Consider the following 19,469-nt stretch of genomic DNA (forward strand, 5'->3'; position numbering starts at 1 on the left):
TTTCATTTGGAAGAACTTTTACCAATAAGAATAATAATTATAACCCTTTGCAAGAGCTGCATTGGATGGAATTTGGAATTGGACATTTGGGAAATTTAATATGGGATGGATAAATACACATGTTTGTTGTTTAATTCTAATTTTATCAGTTGGCAAGTATGCACCAATTAGTAAAATGTGACATTGTCTGACAAGCAAGTATGTAGTGGCTACTGGCTACTGAACCATGTTTTGCATAAAAATTAAAATCTGTACAAAGCCCAGTCCCCTTTGCTGGCTGCAACAATAAACACACCTCGGTTTATGTCTTAGGTCAGAATTTCATTCATCATAGTAAATGCCTGCACTTCAAAATTTTGCATCTTAAGTGTCGGAAGCAACTGGTTGGGGAAGGTTTAAGCACTCTCCATCCAATACTCCATTGTCCCCTACTCTGATTCAGGGAGGAAAGACATGGGTTTCCCATGAATCTGTCAATTTTGCTTTCTCTCAATATCTTGTTTTCCAAGTTCTGATCTCCAAATTTCCCCATCAATTTGCAAAAAGTCCTCATGAACAAATTCATCAGGATTTTAAAGCAAAGCTATCCCAATATACATGTTTATATGTGCAAACTTTACCATAGCAAAATGCATCTTTGTATACATTACTTGACTGGGAAATTGTATCGTAAGTGTCACTTTTGAAGGATGGCTGTGTTTCAGGTCAATATTGTTTTGGAAAGTACAAATTAAGCAGGTTCACCTTTGAACGTGAACCGAATCAAATTTCTCCCCCATTTCCATTAGTCCAGTGTTTTTCCCCATCCATGCACTTCATCCTTATTCATCAACAAATCCTTAGAAAACCCTTTAAATCTATTGCTGACCCTCTCTCTCGCGTCAGAAAATATCACTTGTGACATGCCATGAAGGAAGAAGTGGTAGAAATTCATTGTGGTGTGCACTATTTGCTGATGTTTAACAACAGCCATAGTGTGAATTTAACAACAAATGCACTCTATATGATTGGACCAGTCATTTGCATATATATTGCTGTAGTTTGGAACAACAACCTGTTACTTATTTAAGGAAATCATGCAGATAAATAATTACCAAAAGAGGTGTGTGTGGGGAGGGGAGGAAATCATTCCTTTGACCTTAGGAGCTGGATGCGGCAGCAAACTTCTGCTGGCATAAATCTTGCTTTGATGAAGTCAGCTATAAATGTCAGTCCAGTAGCTGTTCAACAGGCACAGTTTTCATGCTCACAGTCCGTGCTTCCTGGCTCCTTGTTAATGAAGTATCCGTTATGCATTCGTTATTCGGCATTCTATCATCCAGCTCCTTTCATATTTTATTTTTATTGTCTGGATAGAAGCGGCACACTAGGGACACATTTGCTTAAAAGTGTGCGCTTAGTACTCAAGGATGCAACAATATCACTTATCTTAAAGTGAAATTACACCCTGTGCGGCAGAAGATTCTTTCATCATTATGACTTCCCCCTCCCATTAAAAAATATCTAAGTAACAATTGAGCCATGTTAATCTGATATATAGCCTAATATAGCTGGTCCTCATGCCTGTCTTAATTGTTTAGAGGCACACAGAACATTAGTGGGTACAACTCTTACATGAGTCAGCCATCTTTGCTGGAGTCTGGAAACTGGCACACACACAAAAACACACACTTTTAAATGTGATCATATCACATTTGAAGTAGAGGAATAAGAATTTAATAATCCACCCCATGGACCAAACTAAAGATTCATGTAATATCTACAGCATGCTAAGACTTCAGCTAAGAACAAAGCTCTATTATAACAAATGTACAGCTTCAGCTGAGACTTTTTGTTGTTGTTTAGTCGTTTAGTCATGTCTGACTCTTCGTGACCCCATGGACCAGAGCATGCCAGGCACTCCTGTCTTCCACTGCCCCCTGCAGTTTGGTCAAACTCATGCTGGTAGCTTCGAGAACACTGTCCAACCATCTCATCCTCTGTCATCCCCTTCTCCTTGTGCCCTCCATCTTTCCCAACATCAGGGTCTTTTCCAGGGAGTCTTCTCTTCTCATGAGGTGGCCAAAGTATTGGAGCCTCAGCTTCAGGATCTGTCCTTCCAGTGAGCACTCAGGGCTGATTTCCTTCAGAATGGATAGGTTGGATCTTCTTGCAGTCCATGGGACTCTCAAGAGTCTCCTCCAGCACCATAATTCAAAAGCATCAATTCTCCAGCGATCAGCCTTCTTTATGGTCCAGCTCTCACTTCCATACATCACTACTGGGAAAACCTTCCAGTGAGCACTCAGGGTTGATTTCCTTCAGAATGGATAGGTATGATCTTCTTGCAGTCCATGGGACTCTCAAGAGTCTCCTCCAGCACCATAATTCAAAAGCATCAATTCTCCAGCGATCAGCCTTCTTTATGGTCCAGCTCTCACTTCCATACATCACTACTGGGAAAACCTTCCAGTGAGCACTCAGGGTTGATTTCCTTCAGAATGGATAGGTATGATCTTCTTGCAGTCCATGGGACTCTCAAGAGTCTCCTCCAGCACCATAATTCAAAAGCATCAATTCTCCAGCGATCAGCCTTCTTTATGGTCCAGCTCTCACTTCCATACATCACTACTGGGAAAACCTTCCAGTGAGCACTCAGGGTTGATTTCCTTCAGAATGGATAGGTATGATCTTCTTGCAGTCCATGGGACTCTCAAGAGTCTCCTCCAGCACCATAATTCAAAAGCATCAATTCTCCAGCGATCAGCCTTCTTTATGGTCCAGCTCTCACTTCCATACATCACTACTGGGAAAACCTTCCAGTGAGCACTCAGGGTTGATTTCCTTCGGAATGGATAGGTATGATCTTCTTGTAGTCCATTGGACTCTCAAGAGTCTCCTCCAGCACCAAGTATCAATTCTTCGGCGATCAGCCTTCTACCTCTCCCCATATCACAGTGCTTTAAAATGCTTACACCCACATGGAGCCCATGAGCTCAAACCACTATAAATAATTCCAGGTTAGAAGATTCCATGGCATCAAACTAGACATTATGGTGGACATAGGACTACAGTTGTACATTGGTTCTTAAATGTAATCCATTCCGAAGCACGTTCAACTTCCGAAACATTTGAAAACCCAGGTGCGGCTTCCGATTGGCTGCAGGAGCTTCCTGCACTCAAGCGGAAGCCGTGCTAGATGTTCGGCTTCCAAAAAACATTCAAAAACTGGAACACTTACTTCCAGGTTTTCGTTGTTCGGGAGCCAAAATGTACGAGTACCAAGGCGTTCGAGAATCAAGGTACGAATGTACTGCCACACCCATGCAGAACTTCTCTGAGGCCCAGGGTGGAAGCCCCTGGTCGACAGGGAGGCACAGGGACTTCTTGGCGGGCCCCTCGTGGGGCTTAGCCCTTTGAGGCCCTGGGTAAATGTACTTGGATGACCCCACTGACTCACTGCACAGGTCTGGGTACTGCTGAAAACAACACCCCAGGTTATGTTCTCTCCTTTGTCCTTGCATAATGTATTTTCACTTTGCCTGCGACAGCATCCTTAAATTGTATGCTTCAATTGCTATGTCACACCAGGGGCAACCAATACGGTAAGGCAGAGGCCAGTGGAATGGAGCAGGGCCATGGAAATGCATGGCGTGACAATGACTTGTCATGAGCTAAATGAAGCTACATGTAACAAGAAGTGAGGGGAGAATGCGACGTGGGTCTGTCAGTTTGGATGGCAGCCTCGCGTTGACTGCAATGCATGGTTTGGCCTTTATTCTCTTTCCTTGGTTGTCTCGAGCACGAACTGTCAGCCATGGGGGGCAAGGGCAATATTCCTCAAGGAGTATATTATTATATTCCTTAGAGTTCTTATGCATTGTACATGGTGTTGTGCTGTATGGGCATCTGCAGGATACCCAATAATGTAGTTTTAAGGAGTATAATTAGAGATAGAAATATCTGTCAATTTCTGTTTCCGTTTTCCAGCCTTAAAATTGGTTTCCCCAATTTCTGCATATGTTTTGATTTTTTTAAAAAAATGCTGCATGAACATTGATTTGATTTTTTTATGCACATGTCTCCTAATATGCAGACATTTGCCAAGAAAACACATTTTTGCAAGTAATTTTACCTTAACAGAATGTCTATTTTTGTACATGTACCAAAAAATTGTGCTGTACACATATTTGCATGCACTTTTCTCTGATATAAACATTTTGTATGCATTCTTTGGTTGGGGAACTGCATCACAAATTTTAGAGAAGTGTGAATGTGGAAGGGTTTGTGTATTGGTTTGGGTCAAGTATTGCTCTGTGAAATGCAGATTTGGTAGTTTTGAACTAAAATGCAAACTGAATGAATTAGGTCTTACTATAATTGGTGAAAGTCACACTAAAATATGCAGTTTACCTAACTGAGGAAGAATCTATCATCAAATGATGAAGTATACAGTGGTGCCCTGCAAGACGAATGCCTCACAAGACCGAAAACTCGCTAGACGAAAGAGTTTTCCGTTTTGGAGGTGCTTCGCAAAAACAAATTTCCTATGGGCTTGCTTCGCAAGACGACAATGTCTTGCGAGTTCCTGCTGGTTTCCCCCCCCCCCTTTTCTAAGCTGCTAAGCCGCTTATCAGCTGATCCGATCAGCAGATAAGCCGCTAAAAGCCGCTAATAGCACTAATAGCGCTAATCCGCTAATCCGTCAATGGGCTTGCTTCGCAAGACGAAAAAACCGCTAGACGAAGAGAATCACAGAACGGATTCTTTTCGTCTTGCGAGGCACCACTGTATATAAAAAAATGGGTATGACACAATCTGTTATAGGGTGATCAAAGGATAGAATAGAAACACATTGCCTCATCCACCACTACCTGCTCAGACTCATGTCAATTCTTGAATTGTGAGGGATGAAATGTCCCTCTCAAGATCTAGCTGTGGGGATCTTTGCATCTCTGACATATTGCTTTCTTTCTCCTTCACCGAAAGCCAAGTCAGTTCTCTCTGTGTGAGTACGCATGCAAATGATAAGAATGACAGGCAGGGAATATGACACTGGAAACTGTCTCTGAATTCTAGCATACCATTCAGTTACACGGATACTTTTGATGAAATATACAAAATGGGAGTTACAGTGAAGCTTATTCTGCTCATATGAAACTACCATTTTGCTTCCTAAGATTCACACAAACACACACAATAGCTCTCACAAATATGTATAAGAAATTACCGGTATTTCCAAAACAGAAATGCAATCACAGCTAGCTAGCTCTCTTTCCTCATTCACACATGCTTCTTAAATAAGCAGAAACCATACAAAAGGATCCACCATGTCAGATTAACCTTTCAAGGTCACTCAGCACAACAGAAAAGTTGCGAGGAAGGTAAGGGGTCAGAAGACACAGTGAATGTAATAATATCTCCTATAACAAAGCCTTTAGAGTTATAGAAACAGAGGCTTTTATTTTTCTTCCAGTAAATAATTTTGAATTGCTTTACAAAGCTATAGAAGCTAGACTGAAGACAAAGAATAGTTTGAATACATTTTGAGGCTGAAGCGAAGCAGGTCTGGACTGGGTCAGTGTCTGAATGGGAGAGCCTAGGAACCAAGTGTACGCTGCCTTGGGTTCAATGCCGGAAGAAAGATGGCATGTAAGTTTAAGGGGGAAATACATTACAATACTTTAAAAGATAGCTGAAATTGTCAAAATGGAGGCACCCTCTCCTTTCAACAACTGCCCCATCATGTGGATCATTATGAGACCCTTAAATTGAGATTGAAGCAGCTCAGTATGGATGTAGACCAATGTCAATGTATTACTGCTTTCTGGGGACGCGGGTGGCGCTATGGTCTAAACCACTGAGCCTCTTGGGGTTGCCGATCGGAAGGTCGGCAGTTCAAATCCCCACGACAGGGTGAGCTCCCGTTGCTCTGTTCCAGCTTCTGCCAAACTAGGAGTTCAAAAGCATGCCCGTGTAAGTAGATAAATAGGTGGTGGGAACATAATTGGCATTTCCGTGCACTCTGGTTTCTGTCACAGTGTCCCGTTGTGCCAGAAGCAGTTCAGTCATGCTGGCCACATGTCCCACATATCTGTGGACAAACGCTGGCTCCCTTGGCCTGAAAGTGAGATGAGCGCAGCAATCCCATAGTCACCTTTGACTGGAACTGTCGGGGGGGGGCCTCCTTTTTATTACTGCTTTCTATTGGATCTTTGATTCTACAATCATTACTGCTTTTCACTATCACCTAATCTAGACCCAAGAATTGCTGTACCACTTCCAAACTGTGCCAAGTTGGTTCTCCTGACACAAAGTGCCATACATTATTTATCCAGAAAGATGCATCAGTGCATTGAGGGAGGCATCACGAGTCTTTAAAATGGGCATGTGAAAAGTACTCTTGACCAGCAAACGTAATAATCAAAGTGTAATAGACTTGCTATTTGTGCAAACAGGAGTCATTGGGGGTGGGGTGGGAACCACAACAATTTAAACTCAGCATACAGAAGAATAAATACGACCATGAATTTGCCACACAAGAAAGTTCCAAGACATTTCTGAAAATTAAACATTCACTCAGAGGCTTTGTTGTAAGAATTGGCAAAGCAAATTCTGAAGCTTATCTGAACATGTTAAGGCTGAAATCCAAATTGCTTTTGCTAGGGCGGTGGTAGATTGGGCAGAGGATGTCCTCTGCTCAGTCCTGCCTGCCTCCACCAGTGTGGAACACCCGATTCTGCCTGGTTAGAAGTGCTGTGGTCACTCATGAATGGCAGCATGCAGGAAACCATGAAATGGGGGATTCTTGAGGGATGGAGAGACAGAGCTGGCCAGGAATTCAATAGACCCTGTGCCAGGTCCATGGTCATCACATGGTGGTTTCAGACACAATCCAGAGACGATATTTGCATCAGCAAAATGATTTGCCTGCCCCGTGTGGGTGTGCAGTGGCCCTGCTATTTAGGACTAGTTTTTACTTAGTCTAAACCAAAACCAAAAACACCTCATTCTGGTGACCTATCCTTCAAAGATTGCTTACTATATCCTCTGCAACTGTTGATAGCTTCCTTTTTAAGTCACAGAAAACCAATGTCAACAATTCTGTATAAAAAACACGACATCCAAAAACATGATTTCATAGAAGTTAGACTACAATACACAGTGGTACCTTGGTTCTGAAACATAATCTGTTCGAGGAGTCCGTTCAACCCCTGAAACCATTCGAAAACCAAGGCATGGCTTCCAATTGGCTGCAGGAGCTTCCTGCACTCAATTGGAAGCTGCAGAAGCCACATTGGATGTTCAACTTCTGTAGAATTTGAAAGATTTAAGCTGCAATCCTATAGTTACCTGGGAGCAGATCCCATTGGACTCACTGGGGCTCACTTCTGAGTATAGGATTTTAATGTTAAAACACATGTACTTCTTTCATACAACATTTAGTCCACTCAGCTTTTTAGAAGACTAAACATTTACCTTTCCCACGTACTGGGGTTCGGAGCCCATGTATTCTTCCAACACAAAGAACTGATTCCACACCCAGCCTCGCTTGACCCGCACGGCGGGTGTCCTCCTCTCTGGTGCTGTGACAACATTTCCCCTCAGCTCACCTTCTAAAGTCTGTTGCGGTTGTGGATGAAGTGGCTTTAAGAGACCTCCATCGAATAGGACCCAGAGAACCAGGGATAAGCAGTTCCTTGTAAGCATTGGCGATGGTTTCCCTACAGCAAGCAATTAAAAACTCCAACGGTGAATGTCGAGCTGAAGAATCCAGGTTTAAGGCTGTCCGTGGGCCTCCACCACTTGGCTCCCGAGGGTTTTTTTATTGCCGAAATGCTAATGCAGACATTAATCCTTCTGGTGACAAGGTTTCTGCCGCATTAAATTCCATCTAAAGAGACCTATAAAAGAGATTTACATGGCAACATGAAATTATATAAAATTACACTGAAGTATTCATCCAAACTCTTAAGCACACCTAGTTAGTTTCTAAAGACAGGGAGCGAGAGACAAACACGTTGTGGAGGCTGATATCCTTTTGGTGTTTCAGACTGTAGCATCCCGTTACAACAGAACACTGCGTGGGGACAAGAGGAATGCTTCATTCTGCTTCTGCTTTGTATTATTTTAGTGTCTGTCTGAAGAGAAGCACGCAGCCTGCCCTTTATGGCCCAGTTATAAAATAAAGCCGTTACACACCAGTGAATTCAGATATTATTTACTCAGGATTCATTCGGGGGAAAGCAGAAGGGGGAGCACTGAGAGAAAGAGTAAACCTATCAGTAGGTATGGCAGTGTTGCTACCTACATCACAGTGTCTGTGTGTATACACACACATACACACACACACACACACACACACTTATTAAAGTGGTTGTGTTTGCTTAGCTTTCTACAGATTTTTTAAAAAGTAGTCAGGAGACAGAACTTTGGAGGAAGAGGAAGAAATGCCGGTATCACTCTTGTGACAGGAAAGGGCTGTGGAGGAGTTGAAGGAAATGAGCAAAGTGGGTAGAGAAATGGAGAGAGTCAGAGAGGAAAGCTGTTATGAGAAGAAGTGGGTGTACAAAGACCCTGGATGAAGGATGTCTGAGGAGGTGGGGAAAGGGCAGGAGATAAGTCAGGAAACTAGAAGAAATTGCAGGAGATGGATAAGAGGTAAAGAGGTAAAGTTAGGTAAAGGACCCCATGATGGTTAAGTCTAGTCAAAGGTGACAATGGGGTTTGTGACACTCATCTCACTTCAGGCTGAGAGAGTAGGCATTTGTCCACAGACAGCTTTCCAGGTCATGTGGCCAGCATGACTAAACCACTACTGGCACACAGAGTGCCTTGATGAGTGCCAGAGCACATGGAAACGCCGTTTACCTTCCCACCGCAGCAATACCTATTTATCTATGTGCACTGGTGTGCTTTCTAACTGCTAGGTTGGCAGAAGCCGGGACAGAGCAAAATGATGGATAGAAAAGTACTTTAAAGGGGAAATTGGGGTGGAAAGTGTGTGTGTGTCTCTCTGTGTGTGTGTGTGTGTGTGTTCTAAACCTCTTGGAGCCTCTGGATTAGCAAATACTGCCTAAAATGGGGAGGCTGTATCACAATACTGAACTCTGAAACTCCCTGTCACAAGGGAAATGCTGTGGCAAAGAATTTAGCAATTCTCAAAGATGAATTAGGTATCAGTGGAAAGTGAAGTCTGCAATTGCCAACTGATTATGCCAAATTCTGCCTTCAACTGACACCATTTGTGACTGAATCTCTCTCTCTGCACCATCATTCTGTGTAGTAGTCAACCACCTCAAGCGTGTCTCAGGGGCAGAAGGTTTGTGAATCCCTGTTGCAGAACACAAATCATTAGCTCAACTAGTTATAAGTAGCTATAAATAATTCTGTAAATCAAGCATACCTGCTGGGTTCAGAAAGATAATCACACAATTTCTACACTTTCTGAAGTTTAGTGAGTTATTACACATTATAATTTTAGAGCACAATCCAATGAGAAGTTCTTATACAAGTTAAATTGCAAAGAATGGAAGCTGTCCCATTCAATATCTTGATGGATTGAACCTGAACCATTCACTGACTAATGTAATGAGTAACACATGACATGCAAAATAGCTACATAAAAAGTGTTTTCCAACTGCATTCTATAATTAGACATGTTTTTTGTGCACATTTATGAATCCCTCTGAATAATTGTAGCTATTTATTAACTTGATAACATTAAAAGGATGTAATTAAGTATTTCCACTATTAAGGACAAATAGAAGAGATTTTACTTAATTTAGGGCTTGAATTAATGAGCACAGCGACACAGAAGCTTTTAGCTCATTTTGGGTGGAACAAATGGCAGATAAGCAACAGGCGGTTTGTTGTTGGTACTATTACTAGTAGTAATAATAAAAGCACAAGGCATACATAGCTAAGTAGAGGCATTTCCCAAAGATTCCTACATTAGAAAGACAAGTTATAAAGGGGAAAGTAATTAGAATTTGCAAGGAGGAGATAGCATCCATCTGAGTGAAGACCAAAGAGATTAAACTAGTTGTTCAACTTCACAAGCATTAGCAGACAGCGTGATGGGGGAGCATCACTCACCTGTCCTCCAATCAGTCATATTGTTGCTGCTTACTGGGACGTAAAGGGGCAGGGCAGGCTGTTAAAATGACAAGTTGAATGCGCATGAAATGCTGTGTCTGAATGCACTGTATTTAAAATGTTGTAATGGGGAATTTATCTTCGGAAAAGAGGTTGCACTCTAGCAAATGCGTCAGAGAAGGCTGGTTATTTTTCCTTTAAGGTGAGATAAGCTACCTGATGACTAATCTCTGGGAACTGGAGCTGCAAAGCTCTCACAGCAGAAAGCTGAAAAGTGAGAAGCCTGTGTGCGCTTGCTGGAGACAGCTAGTAGCAGCAGTTGCAGAGACATGCTGCCATGATGAGCAAAGCTCAGTATCTCCCTTTGGGAAAGTTTACTGAACTGCATAAAGGACAAAACTTCACTGCTTGCTAGGAATAGGTTACTTTATTTTGTAACATTTATCTTGTTGCAACTGGTATTCAAAACTGTTCCACGGTAAAGTATTGAAGTGCATTCTTATGGTGGAGATCAGGGGGACCATCTGGGGGGAGTGAAAGGGGCCAGAGCCGGTCCCATATGCTCAAAAAATTCTGCAGCAATCCTCAAAACCCAGGATGAAGACGCTTGGCCCTGGCACATCCCTTTGAGGGTCACCAGAGCGCCTCCCTGGAAGGCGTGTTGGCGATCTCCGACAGGGACACATAGGAAATAGAAATATGTCATTTCCTGCTGCAAAGTCATCCTCAAAACAAAGCATTTCACTGTTTCCCCTCCACCATAACAGTAACTGGAACCAGTTTAGGAAAAAGTAAAGTAAAAGAAAAAAAAAGTTTTGGAAAAAGGAAAGGATTATAATGCTGGATACATAGAGAAGTGGGAGGATAAAACTTTTTCTTATCCCACTTTCCTCCCCAAATGACCTGTAGGAGATCAGTGGAGCACTGAAGAGTGCAGCCTTGCCAAAGTTTATTTCACCTTGGTATATGATGAATGTTGCCTAGAACTAGATTTGCCAAGGGCTCTTTCCACATGCAGCTGCTGTGGTATGGATGCCACTGCCTTGTGGCCTGACCCCACACTGTTGGGTCGTGTGTATGTGACTGCCTTTACTCTGCATACCTTTAAACTTAGGATGGTCATGTGTTCTACTTTACAGAGGCCTCTATTTGAGTGTGTCCTCTGTTTGTGGGCTGTTGAAGTCTGATTTTAAGATAAGAAACTAGAAGGAGTAAAGAGTGAGAACATTGAAGTTTCCCATCAACAGTTAGTAGCACCTGGTCAGCAGACTGAGCAAGCAGACACACCACTCTCCATCTAACCCTGTGGTGCCCAACATGAGGCACACGCCCCACAGGGGGGCAATTTGATTTTTAAGGGGGGCAATTCAAGAATGAGTTATTAACAGTGAATGGCCTTTTAGGCTTCTTCCACATGAATAGGAGTTCACTTTTTGAATAATAAGAATTATATGTCACGGGGGGTGGGGGGGGTGGCAATCAGGGTTTTAGAGATGCTTAGGTGGGGCATGGCCAAAAAAGTTGGGAAGCACTAATCTAACACAATATGATGAGATGTAAAGATTTTTAAATATGCACCAATACACATATGCAAATTTGATACCTCTTTTGTTCACTTCTTCTGATGCAATTTCTCTGCTCTGACATTGTATCTGCCCCCACCAACCCCCAGTGGCGTAGTGTGGGGGGTGCAGGGGGGCCGGCCACACCGGGCGCAACATCTGGGGGTTAGGTTTAGGGGGCGCAAATCCACGGGTTAGGGGGCGCAAATCCACGGGTAAGGGGGCGCAAATTACTTGCATTGCCCCGGGTGCTGACAACCCACGCTACGCCACTGCCAACCCCCATTCATTTTTCCTGTTTTGCAGATGAGTAAAATGGTAAATCACACTGGGCCCATTATTTCGGATGCTGTTAAAATGAAAGTCTCTCCCATTTTTCTTATGTGTGTGTGTGTGTGTGGGAGACACCCAATGTTCACAAGTCAAGAAGCATACAATAAAGTCTTTGAAATTATTATTTTCTCCTAAGATCAAATATTTGCAGAGCTACTCTTTTTATTATATTGTTCTTATAAGTAACTATTATACTAATATTAGTTACTTGTAGGCTGATTTCTTTTATCATTACGGATATATAATTAAAGATTCTGGAAAATCTAAGTTCTGAGAAGAGAAGAAACATAATCTATGGTTATTTCCACCCTGAGACAGGAGAAAGGTTTGTACCAACACCCACACTAAAAATAAAAGTTCAGTTCAGTTCCCCTTCCACTAAAACTGGTTTGTTTCAAGATCTTAAAGGGAAACTAGATATATATGCAAAGTAAGTGTGTGTGTGTGTGTGTGTGTGTGTGTGTGTGTGAGAGAGAGAGAGAGAGAGAGAGAGAGAGAGATTAATGAAACGAGAGATTAAAGGGCAGTGAAAATATGTTTAAGTTAAAATGCCTGACTGATCCTTGTGTTCAGAAAGGTTTCATGTGTGGTATTTGAAGCGGAGAAGAAAGTACAGACATCTACTCCATAAAGTTTGCATTTCACATGAAGACTTTCTTAGCAATTTTTACAAGGCCTTTCTTCCACCACTGGACTCTTTCCTGGGTCGTGCTTAGGGCAATCCATGAATAATACACAAACACATCCCTGCTTGTTATTGGGTTGTCTGCCATTAATGGCAGGCATGTAAGCGAAGCACCCATTATATTTTGGCCTGGTAAAAGTGCTTGGGTTTAGTACATGTGAAATGCATTTCTTTTAACCACTTTATTTATTTAAAAGATCAGAGGGCTTCCATGCTCCTTCCTTTTTAATGCACACATACACTATACGGTATTACAATCAGACCAGGCTCATCAATAATGTAATTTCCAGGTCCGGCAGATTAACAAGCACCAGCCTTCAGCTCTGCGGCTGCAGCTACATGCCTAATTTGGATGGCAAAATGTCAACAACAAATACAGCCTGCTGTTCCACAACCCTACCTTCCTGTATCTAGATTATAGTGGGAAATAATTATTTAGGGTGGTGGGGTCTTCAGAACAACACTATGATTCCATGGTCACCCCTAAACCATTTGCTGCTCAGTTCAGCAGCAGCTCCCAGGGAGGTTCTATTCAATGCAGAATGCTTCTCTGTAAATCTCAGCCTCAGGCCATTTCTGTCAGTCAGGGGAGATTTTAAGGTATCATACAGGGAACCAAAAGTAATGTAAAGAGATTGACAGGCTCAGAAGGACACCCCCACCCCTCTGAGGCTGGAAGATGGCATTCAAGCACAAATATGAACCATTTGTAATCCATTCTCCATTGTGCGTGTTCTCTGTGCAGGGAGAAAAGAATGGCTTTTCTTAAGCATGAAGCTTAAGGTATTGTGACATAGCTCACACAACCTTTCTTCCCATAAGCTTCAGGCCTTGTTTATCTGTGCAAATGGCAGATACCAGTACAAAATTGCTACTGGACTTCAGATTGCAAGAGTTGCATCAAATGGACGGATGCTTCCCCACAAGGGGGTGGTAGGAATTCCTGCACATGCAGGGCTATGATCTCATAAGGTTACAGAAAGAGCCCTGCTAGACCAGACCAGAGATTTATTTGACTGGATGAATCCCAAGGTGGTATTAAGATTGCCGGAAGCAATATCAACAACCTCAGATATGCAGATGACACAACTTTGATGGCAGAAAGTGAGGAGGAAATAAAGAACCTCTTAATGAGGGTGAAAGATGAGAGCACAAATTATGGCCTGAAGCTCAACATCAAAAAAACTAAAATCATGGCCACTGGTCCCATCACCTCCTGGCAAACAGAAGGGGAAGAATTGGAAGCAGTGACAGATTTTACCTTATTGGGCTCCATGATCACCCCAGATGGTGACAGCAGTCACAAAATTAAAAGACGCCTGCTTCTTGGGAGAAAAGCGATGATCAACCTAGACAGCATCTCAAAAAGCAGAGACATTACCTTGTTGACAAAGATCTGTATAGTTAAAGCTATGGTTTTCCCAGTAGTGATGTATGGAAGTGAGAGCTGGACCACAAAGAAGGCTGATGGCCAGAGAATTGATGCTTATGAATTGTGATTTCTATCTTTGGTTGATGAATTTCTGAGGGGTGGGGGAGACAATGCCTAAGGTTGTGTAGAAGACCCCATTAGGCTGCTCAACTCAACAGACAATTCAAACTCCTATGAGTCATGGCTGGTGAGTGTTTTAGAATGAGTTCCAAGGCTCCAATACCATTTCTATGGAAAACACTGAGCTGATGTAAAGCCTCAAGACTACACTATCTGCTCTAAAAATATTACCTTGGCAAAGTAAAATGGGCAGACAACAGAGCTGCTCCTGCAGCTGCACAAAACCTGAAGAATTCTGCTGAGACAAAAATGTAACATGAACAATACAACCTCACTGACAACAGTCAGAGGAGTTATAAAACACAGCATAAATTGCAGAGGAGATATGGGGGGGGGCATTTCAGCATATCCTGAAATATTGTAACTATAGAGTTCCTGCAACATGCACAATATTTCAAACTCTGGTATTAGGTGGGAAATCTAATATGTTATGGTCCCACATTCCAAAGCACACACCACCCCAGAAAAAAAAAACACAAAGCACATTTCCTCTTCTTGTGGAGCTTGTAGCAAATTCACTTACCACCACCAAAGCAAGGTGGGGCGGGGAAGAGCACTGTAAGCAAATCGAGGACAGTGCCCACTTTTTGCATACTTTTCGTGATCTCAATGCTCATCCAGCTCCCCATGCAAAACTTTGAAAATGCCAAACACCCAAGCTATCATGCCAGTTTGTGTGAACTGTGATATTCCGATTCACTCAAAATATCTGAAGGAAGCCACAGCTGCCAATTAAGCTTGTCTTTTAAACTTCTTGTAGCAGGTGCTTCTTTTTGTGCTAGTGAAAGTGGTCAAGTTGTTCTAGGACAGCTCCACTCAACTTTTTTCCCCCAGTGTTACATCAATGTCAAAGGAACAGTGGGGTCTTATTTCAAGAATACAAACTTTTTGAAGGAAATCTGTATCATTTTGCCAATGAACTAGAGGATTCCTTTAAAAACAAACAAACTGCAAACATTCTCTGTATATATGTGAAATTTATCAATGTCAAAGTCTGATGATAGACTTCAATGAAACCACCTTTCATCTAGCTTACTCAGGAGTGATGTCATGTGATGGAATATAACCCAAAGAAAAACTTGTCCAGAATTCTAATTGACAACGACTGTAAGATTTCATATTGTGACTGAAATGTGCCTTTCAATGTACAATTGCTCAAAGCTGCTGTAATGAATGTGAGTCTGTTTTAAGCTTGCTATCAATCTTGCTAATTTGAGCTATACTGTGACTCATTAATAGCTTATCAGACTGCTATGTACTGGAATGAAATAGCATGCAAATCAACTCAAAAGCTTACACTTAAAGGTTTAACATCTAACTGGCAAAATGCCGGTCATGCTTACAGGAAAAGCCAAGTCAGGGTCTAGGTATTGCATGGTTGTGAAACATGGACCACTTATAAATGCTATCTCCAGCTCCTCGAAAGATTCCATCAACAGTGTCTCCAAAAAATTTAACACATTGCTAGGGAAGACAGGCAAACTAATGCCAGTGTACTGGAAGAAGCAAAGATCACCAGTATCGAAGCAATGATTCTTCAACATCAACTTCGCTGGACTGGTCATGTTGTGCGGATGCCTGATTATTGTCTTCCAAAGCAATTACAGTGGTACCTCGAGTTACAAACACCTCAGGTTACAAATGATTCAGGTTACAAACTCCACTAACCTGAAGAGTTACCTCAAGTTGAGAACTTTGCCTCAGGATGAGAACGGCAATCATGTGCCAGCAGGGCAGCAGCAACAAGAGGCCCCATTAGCAAAAGCACGCCTCTAGTTAAGAACAGTTTCAGCTTAAGAAAGGACCTCCAGAACGAATTAGGTTTGTAACTAGAGGTACCACTGTATTCTATTCTGAATTTAAAAATGGAAAGTGTAATCCCGGTGGTCAACAAAAGAGGTTTAAATACTTTCTCAAGGCAAATCTAAAAAAAGAAAAAGAAAAGTAGTATAAACACTGGCAACTGGGAAACACTGGCCTGTGAGTGCTCCAATTGGAGAACAGCCTTTTACCAAAGGTGTCATGGGCTTTGAAGATGCTTGAACTCAGGATGAAAGGAAAAAATGTGCTAAGGGGAAGGCACCCTCACCATGATCAACTCCTGCCCAGAAACCTATGTCCCCACTATGGAAGGATGTATGGATCCAGAATTGGCCTCCATAGTCACTTATGGACCTACTGTTAAAAGCATGTTTATGGAAGACAATATTGCTTGGCTACGAGTGATCACCAAAGATTGCAAGGAGACCGGGTGGCTGCAATGCATATCTATGCCACCAGATACAGTCAATTGCTTCTGGCATATGGCTATTTCCAGGGACGTTTCAATAAGGATGGGCAAACATGTCAATTTCAGTTTCTCTCTGTTTATCCATTTTTTAATCTTAAGTTCAGTTCTCCACGTTTCCAGAACAGTTTGCAGGGGTTTTTTTTTAAAGCCCTCATGAAACTTCATCAGAGTGTTAGTGCAAAATTCTCCAACAGAGTGATTGAAATGGGATAAGGACAGACAGGAAGGAACAGATAGAGAAGGAGCAGCTCTTGTGGGTCCCATTCAGAGTAGCCAGAGTTTCAGGAGATTGCAGATACAGTTTCCTCCCTATCGTGTCTCAAAATATACCCTTTATTCACAATTTAAATGCAGGCTGGTAATGGGAATATCTGAGTTTCTGCACTTTTGAAAAGAAAAATTCCACCTGCTTTCCCAGACACCACTGAGAGGAGAATTGTCATGCAGAATACTTAGTTCAAGGATAGAGAACATTTTGTCTATCAATGACCATTGACCCACAGCAGAAAAAGCAAAACCATCAGTGGTCATATGCAAGTATTAATAAATTGAGTTCTAGGTTGTTCATTACATTATCCAAAAACCGTATACATTTCACTTCATTTATGTATTTCTTACATCTATATCCTGCCTTCCCCTCCCAAATGAGCCTAGGACAGTAAAAAACGAAACAAGTGGCAAATAAGCAAACAACATTTAAAACATATCAGCTCCAAATGTTTGTTTAAAGAGGAGGGTGTTCAATAGGTGCCAAAAAGAAAATATAAACTAATATTCAAGAGGCTAATTCCAAAGGGTAGTTTCTTTCATTGTGTGGAACATACCTCCTGGTAGGGTGGAATCTGTGGGAGACCCTGACCTGCCCAGCACAGAGTATCAACTGGGTATGCTGGTACCAAGCTGTATAAGACTTTATGGAATAATGCCAGCAACTTTAACTTAACTCGGTAGCTCATTTGCATCCAGTGTATTGTAATGTCTAGAAAGTTCAAGATCCATCACAGCTGCTATTATTACCATTATTTGTCACATAGAAATCACAGTCATGAAGAACTAGGGCCACTCACCTGTCAGGGAATCCTTGCTTTTTTGTCAGTAGGGTTAATGGCTGTCACCCTGACCACTTCAGTTGGATGGGCTACCATTTACTTCCCCATTCCTCACACCTGCCTCATTGTCCAGTAGTCCTTTTCCTGGTGCCACAGCCAATTCCTCACCCACCCAGAAAGAGTTGCACCTGAGAAGTCCAGAAGCAAGGTGCACTGGCAACTGCCTTGTCTGCTCCTAGCTCCCCATCAAATGATGTTCGTAGGTGTACTGCCTCTGTGCTTGTTGCTACCATTAGCTAACATGCCTAAGAGCCTTCTCTCTCACAAATTTGTCTAGTTTAAAGCCATTTAAACCAATGTCCCTTTTTGGATCAAGTGCCAGAGACTGTCATACATTAATTATGACTTCTGCGAACATAGAATTACTTTTTTATTATTATCCAGAACTGACAGCCAATCAACATCAGTCGACAAACAAAACTTACACAAAAGGGAGGAAAATGTTTCTCTGTATCCCCTTACTTATAAAACTCTTAAGCTGTCCCTTTCTAGTTACACCTCCCCCTCCCACAAAAAAAATTGCTGATGAAACTGGAAATAATTATCATAAGCAAATTATCCAGCTACATGTCATAGAATCATAGAATCATAGAGTTGGAAGAGACCACAAGGGTCATCGAGTCCAACCCCCTGCCAAGCAGGAAACACCATCAGAGCACTCCTGACATATGGTTGTCAAGCCTCTGCTTAAAGACCTCCAAAGTAGGAGACTCCACCACACTCCTTGGCAGCAAATTCCACTGTCGAACAGCTCTTACTGTCAGGAAGTTCTTCCTAATGTTTAGGTTGAATCTTCTTTCTTGTAGTTTGGATCCATTGCTCCGTGTCCGCTTCTCCGGAGCAGCAGAAAAACAACCTTTCTCCCTCCTCTATGTGACATCCTTTTATATATTTGAACATGGCTATCATATCACCCCTTAACCTCCTCTTCTCCAGGCTAAACATGCCCAGCTCCCTTAGCTGTCTGTCAGTTATTATTATTATTATTATTATTATTATTATTATTATTATTATTAATTTATTTATTTCTAAAACAGAGATAAGACAGCTTTGGTTGGGAAGATGTCACAACAGTGTTAAAATAACTAAATTTTCCCTTCAGAACTTTCCTAGGGGAGTTCTCCAAGCTTACCCACTATATAACTCTTCAATGTGTTCTTTCTTTAAAGGAAAAAAAGAGAGAGAGAGAGAGAGAAAGAAATTACACTAACTCCCTAAGTAAGAGAAGACAGGATTTTTGCTTGACCTACATGATTAGGAACCCTCAAGCGTCTCTCGTGTGCACTCTGCCCATTTCCCAGACTCATGACTAATGAGTTGAGTAATTTTACAACAGATGGTGAGCTGGCTTCCAGCACTCAGGGGCCTTGGCAGCCCTGAGATGTAGCTGTAACATCTCCTAAAAATTCACGCTGTATCTTGGATAGGAGATGGAAAGCTATTTTAACAAAAGGCTACTTTCATGTAGGGATGGGGCAAGCTTTTAACGCAGGGGTGCTGGAGTAAGCAAGTACTTCTGCTTGATCACAGTGAACAAATTCAAGGTATTCAAATCTGATCAAAGGAGACAACAACCACGACCCTGCCCTGCCAACAACCACTAACCATGATGGCTGTTTTGCATGCCTGTTGCTGGGAATCGCAGGTGCAGAAAGCACTGTTGTGTTTGGGTCTTGCTTGTAGGTTACCCACAGCTGGTTGGCCACTATGAGAAGAGGATACGAGATTATATGGCCCACTGGCTTGATCCAACAGGCTGTTATCTTAATTACTCTTGCCTCCGAGCATCTTTCCCTGCCAGGGATTATGGAGCTTGTATTATAGTGCAGGGGTCTCTAGATGGTGAGCTTCTGAGATAACA

At 42.1% G+C, this 19,469-nt stretch overlaps 1 protein-coding gene across 4 annotated transcripts in view; it reads right to left on the reverse strand.

The window, feature by feature from the left end:
* CDH12 (cadherin 12) overlaps positions 1-19,469 on the reverse strand; it is a 666,500-nt gene that overhangs the window by 149,290 nt on the left and 497,741 nt on the right. For all 4 annotated transcript variants that reach the window (XM_082234335.1, XM_082234336.1, XM_082234338.1 and 1 more), the window contains one exon: positions 7,459-7,883. In XM_082234335.1, the coding sequence (XP_082090461.1) occupies positions 7,459-7,689 (231 nt within the window). In that variant the 5' untranslated portion in view covers positions 7,690-7,883. The remainder of the gene's footprint in view (positions 1-7,458; positions 7,884-19,469) is intronic.

This window comes from Podarcis vaucheri, assembly GCF_965113315.1.
Source record: "Podarcis vaucheri genome assembly, chromosome: 8".
Taxonomy (NCBI): Eukaryota; Metazoa; Chordata; class Lepidosauria; order Squamata; family Lacertidae; genus Podarcis; species Podarcis vaucheri.